We start from the raw sequence: 5,805 nt of genomic DNA on the forward strand, positions 1-5,805 counted from the left end.
AGAATCTAACTAAGGGCCCCAAATTATTATGAAAACAAAAGATAATCTGTTAGCACCAAGACAAAGAACAAGAATGCTTGATTGTCCTAATATTTTAAATTTATGGTCTCTTAATTGAAGGTTTTAATAGTTTAAACTATGTTTAGATTGACCAACTATGATGTACATTAACATAAATAATCTATCTCCGATTTGATTTTTAAAAAATAACATTCATTTTTACCATTCATTTAAATTCAATCCTGTTTATTCAAATTAAATCACCCAATTTTTTAAAAACAAAATCTATTTAAAATGTTAGTCCCTTCTTCAGGCGCTAAAACAATTAAAAATGTTATTTTTCAAAATTTCAAATTTGAACCCTTGGTTGAAAAGTGAAAATTTCACTTTTAGCATTCCCATACCATAAGGTTCAAATTTACGGGGTCCATTTCAAAGCAGGGCAATATTATATTATATACTTTATAAAAAAACAAAAAGAAAAGTACAGTTACATTTCATTAAACAAATATAATTTATAAAATTTCATCCTTTTCAGTTTTCAAATAAGTTTAAAAACAATTAAAAAAAAGAAAAGAAAAGAAAAGAAAAGGAAAAAAACGGGTAATGGCGCCGTTAAAAAACGAGAGTCGGCACCGACGCGGCAATGGGTTTATATAAACAAGGAACAGAAACAGGACGCACTCCGAACACCGTTCTTGGAATCGCGACTTCACTCTGATGCCTTAATACAATCCCAAGCAATCAACAGGTATCGTTTCGATTCTCCTTCTTCTTCTACATTTTGCATAATGTTTCTTGCTATTGATGTAGTAGTTAGATCTGGTTGCTATCTCTCGATCCACTGGTTTTACTGCCGGAATGTGTAGAGGTCATCTTGATTTCTAGTTCCTACATTTTGTTGCTTTCGTTTTCTAATCTATTTCTTGAATTTTGAAAATGATTAGTTGATACTGGATACATGTATGATTTCTTGATGATTGAGAGGTTGTGTTATTGTGGTGTTTTTGTAGCGTTCTAATTTGTTAGTCGATCATCATAATCTACTTTTCTGAATTCAGTCATAGAGTGTATTTTCATTTGAAAAGTTGTATATGCGGTTACGATGTTCGTTAGATAAATGTTATTGAAGTTAATATCCACTACCTATGTGTGCATTTTATGAATCTAACTATATTTTAAATTTATTTTTATGGCGTGATCAGATATTTGATCATTGTAGTTATTATAGAAAATAATTCTTGTGACTTGCGATGAATCCGTTTAAGTTTTTGGGTTCATCGATGATTTAAGATGGTATCAGATTGAGAGATCCTGTATTTGAATCCGTGTAATGTCATTTCTACTCTAATTAATATTGATTTCTACTTGTGAGCCTTCTATAAATTTTCAATCCTACAAGTGAGGGATTGTTAAAATATTGATATAACTAATGAACTATTACCCATCCATTTAAACTTTTGAGGTGAGTGGAGATTTAACATCATAAGTTTCATTTTTATGCAAATGGCAAATTAGTGTGGCACCGGTTCTCTTCCCTTCTCTCAAAATATTGTTTTCAATAAGAATAACCTTGGATTTTCTTATATATGCAGCAGGTATGTGCATTGATGTGTTTGATTCTATTGTAGAGTTGGTTTGTTGTGTACTAATTCAAATTTTGATCCTATAGACGCCATTGTCACAAATTTCATCATTGCAGTATTATGGAGATGGAAGGTACAGATATTTGCATGGACAAAGAGCCAGATCATGTAATAACATATTCCGCTGGAGGAGTTCCTCACGTTTCATCTTGTGAAGATAGCCTCAGTCATCAAGATGTCATGGAGTCTTTTGGCGAAATAAATGATATCAGCAATTCAGAAGAGGGAAGCGAAGCAAAGGAATATGAAGTGAAGGAATGCACAAATGAAAAATCAATCAAGATTCCTGGACTGCACCTTTCAGAGAAACCTGACGAACAGCAAAATGTGGTCTGCTTGAATAATGAGAAAGAGAGACGGGAGGAGAAGGTGCTACAGGAGGGAAAGAATGATGACAAGTCTCTTTTAACTGTGAACTCATTGAAATCTTCTGCTGGAAATGCTCGTACAAGACACACTGTTCCGCAGCCATTTGCCTTAGCAACAGAAAAGCGTGCTTCATGTGGTACTCGACCTCCCAATGTTATCGCCACTGAAAAATCTACCAAAAACAATGTTAGGCCTGCAAAGGCCAAATCAAATCAGGTACATTCTAATGGAACACAATTCTACTAGTGTTTAACTCAGTTCCCAGGATGTGTATAATTCAATTCCTCGTGGTCGAAGACCTACTTGTTTTATACACTGCTTTCTCTTAAAGGGATGCTTATTTTTTTTAATACTAAACTATTTTATTGACTCGTAAAAATTAGCATGTAGGGCCTTGTGGCTCAGGAAATACTGGTTTTAGTTGTACCTATACGTGTCTCAAAAAATTTGCTTTTACTTCCTGCAGCCTGCATCACCTAGGGTGCTGAGGAAGCCACTGCAACCTACTAACAAGAAGCATGCTGATGAGGAAGATTCCTGCTCGGTAGTTTCCATGTATCTTTCTTATCTTTATACTATTTTGTTTGCTAATAGATATAACCTTCTCCATTTGCTCTAAAATTGATTTTTGCCTATTGATTGGTAGCAGTGCAGCATCATCTCGGGCTATTAAGACCAGAATTACTGTTGCATCAGCTCCTGCATTTAGATGCACAGAGCGTGCAGAGAAAAGAAAGGAGGTATGACCACCCGCAGTCCATCCTATCGTTCTTTGTACACAACATTCTCCATAATAATCTATATCCCACATTCTTACTTCCTTTTTTCTCATTTATGTAGTTTAATTCGAAATTGGAGGAAAAACTCCAGGCTCTGGTGGCTGAGAAGACTGAGTGTGAGACGAGGTCCAAGGTAATATCTGTTCTCTCTCTGGTGGAGGAGGATTTGTTGCTGCCCCCTTTTCTTTTTCTCTTTCCCTCGTCACTTTCTGCAAATCTTTCCTTTTCTTCCTGAAGAAAATTCTGAAGTTATTCTCTTTCTTTCTTTGACATCTTCATCAATCGTCCAAAATTTTAAGGAAGAGACCGAGGCCGCTATCAAACAACTAAGAAAGAGTTTATTATTCAAAGCAAATCCAATGCCAAGCTTCTACCATGATGGGCCTCCTCCTAAGGCTGAGCTGAAAAAGGTACTTGTTACAAATTTTGTGGCCCCTACATTATCTTGACAAACAGAGAGCATATTATTGGGAATATGTGAATTCATTCTCTGCTTAAATTATTATAAATAATACTCTGTTTGTGTACCAGCTCCCACCAACTCGTGCTAAGTCACCTAAACTTGGCCGACGTAAGGGTTCGAATGATGCTGTTCATTCATCATATGGAGACAAGATAAAAGTCAGTTCTGGCAAGGGAAATGGCCGCCGTAGCCGTACAAGCAGTTACAACAGAGATATTATTGCATTGGATTCCATTGGGGATCAGAGCAATGTCTTTCGCTTTGTAGAAAACGAGCTGAAGCAAGGAGGAGCTTTTCACGAGGTGATTCCTACTGATGTAAATGGTCCAAAGAATATGAATATTTCTGTCCAGTCTTGAGTTTGTGACGAACTTCCAAGTCTCTTCTATCATGCTTACTATGTCTAGCATTTTTCAAGAGTTCATTGCGGTGGTTTATGTAATTTATGAAATGTAAATTTATGTAATTTATATCGTTTGATAATGCGGAAACATTTTACTTCCAGATAAAATATTTATCTTATAAGGGCCCTCCCCTTGAAAGAAAGAAGGAAAACAGAAAGAAGATCTACTAAGATGTGGTTCGAGCTATTGTTTCCTTTGTTACTTCCTTTTGTACGTAAATTATACATTGACCATTCTTGTTTCGAGACTTCAATTTGAGAATAAAAATGGATATTGTTCCTGTGGATTTATCACTTTATGTTACATTTCCATTGCTTATGAATCTAATTTTGCTTTCTATTAGACGATAAAGGACTTTTGCTCATCAGTTATTGACATGCACGGCTGAGAAAGCAAAACAAGGTGCGTTGCATAGATGTCCCGATTCCCTGTCTGGAAAATATATTTGCTTCACAAATTAAGATAGAAGAACTTAATGGGCTAGAGCAAAAATATGTGAAATTTAGGGGTTGGAGCCTCAAAATTCCATGTACTTGAAGAAGTCCTGGGCGTTTTAGCTCACGAGTTAGGTTTGTTAACTTCTGAATAATTCAAGATTAAGAAGTTAAAACTTATTATTGACATGTAAGTCTACTTTTTTTTTTTTTAAGAGAAGAAACAGACATGTAAGTGTACTTAGCATTTTTTGCCTGCCTTGTTGCTTTTCCCCCCTTTTTTCTTATAATAGTGTTGACAGGGAACATATATAAATGCAAAACATGGAACAAACTTGAACTAATCTCACTTCGACACAACATTAGAAGCTGAGAAACCAGTGTCCTCACGGGTCATCTTCTCCACAGCCAAGAGGAGATATCTTTAGTCTATCATCTCGATTATCAATTGTCTTTTATGACACATCCAGTTCACGAGTTTCTTGATTCCCTTTTCTAAGGTAAAAGAGAATCCTTTTTCCGTTGCTTCTTATATAACATATAACATGTTTAAGATCTCTGAATCTCTCTCGAAATGTTCTATTAATAGGTTGAAGGCTTCTATCGTTTCTCCACTGGTAGAGGACTTGCATTAATCTGAAATGTGAACTCAATGTTTTTCCTTAGTCTTACAGCTAAAACTTCTACAGTTACCAAAAGAAAAGGGCTCCATAAAGAAAATGATGCAGCTGCCATGATTACCCTTCTACAATCCCAAAATTTGCTACAACTTCAAGGTAACATTTTCCACCTGAATTTAAGGCTGCGTATGTGTGATTTAAAAACATCAGGATTAGATCCTCCTTACCACACACCTTTAGAATTGTAAGGTTCCAAATTGACATTGCATCAGTTCCATACTTATACAATATAGATAAACAAATCACAAAACCTGCAAACTTAAATATATTACATAAGTTTTTTTTATCTCATTCTTTTACAAAAAAAAAGATCAAATATAGATCAAGCAAACCCAAATTTCTTGGGCAGTGCTTTCCTGTACTTTCATATGTTTGTATTTGATCCTTCCAAAAGTGTTTATTGTTTTGATTGCATGCAGCCAAATTGCCACTGATATCTTTGCCGTTCCAAATCCTAATGAATGACAATTCTTCATTCGTCCTTTACTTCTTTATGCCCTGACATGAGAAATATGACATTCAAAATAATCTAATAAGCTTGAGTTCACATATACATACGTAGAGAAATTGTGAATACTTCATAATAAATAGTACACAAATCTACACTTCTTTATTATAACAAGTTCTTTTTTCCTTTTGATCAACATTTTTCTTCGCAAATGTTATCCTTCCACGTAAGATCCATCCATTTTTATGTAATTCTTTTTTCTTTTGCCATCTCTATATCATGCCGTTTTCATAACATTTATCCAGCGTTTCTTTACGTCTTTGGTTCATAACTAGTGCATCTAATTATTAAACAATCTTCTTGTATAGTTACAGCTGTCTAGATTAGCCAACCCTTGCTAAGCTTATTGTTGAACTACCGCAGTCCCTCCCTAACAATTTCAACAAACACAGTCTTACTATTTTTGTTGTTTTTGATTTGATTGTCTTTTTAGTTTAAAGTTGAAAAGCTTGATTTGGTAGGTGTGGAAAAAAGCATGCCTTGGAGTGCACAACTGAGCCACTGACCTCTAAATCTGTAAGT

At 34.9% G+C, this 5,805-nt stretch overlaps 1 protein-coding gene across 1 annotated transcript; it reads left to right on the top strand.

The window, feature by feature from the left end:
• Window positions 1–631: 631 nt before the first annotated feature.
• Window positions 632–3,768, top strand: LOC120068292 (protein WVD2-like 3). Its single transcript, XM_039020012.1, is given in 8 exon segments — window positions 632–685; window positions 687–751; window positions 1,703–2,231; window positions 2,482–2,570; window positions 2,662–2,755; window positions 2,856–2,927; window positions 3,094–3,204; window positions 3,326–3,768. Coding segments are annotated over 8 exon segments (1,290 nt in total). The 5' UTR covers window positions 632–646; the 3' UTR covers window positions 3,617–3,768.
• Window positions 3,769–5,805: the final 2,037 nt, after the last annotated feature.

Source organism: Benincasa hispida, chromosome 12 (assembly GCF_009727055.1).
Source record: "Benincasa hispida cultivar B227 chromosome 12, ASM972705v1, whole genome shotgun sequence".
Taxonomy (NCBI): domain Eukaryota; kingdom Viridiplantae; phylum Streptophyta; class Magnoliopsida; order Cucurbitales; family Cucurbitaceae; genus Benincasa; species Benincasa hispida.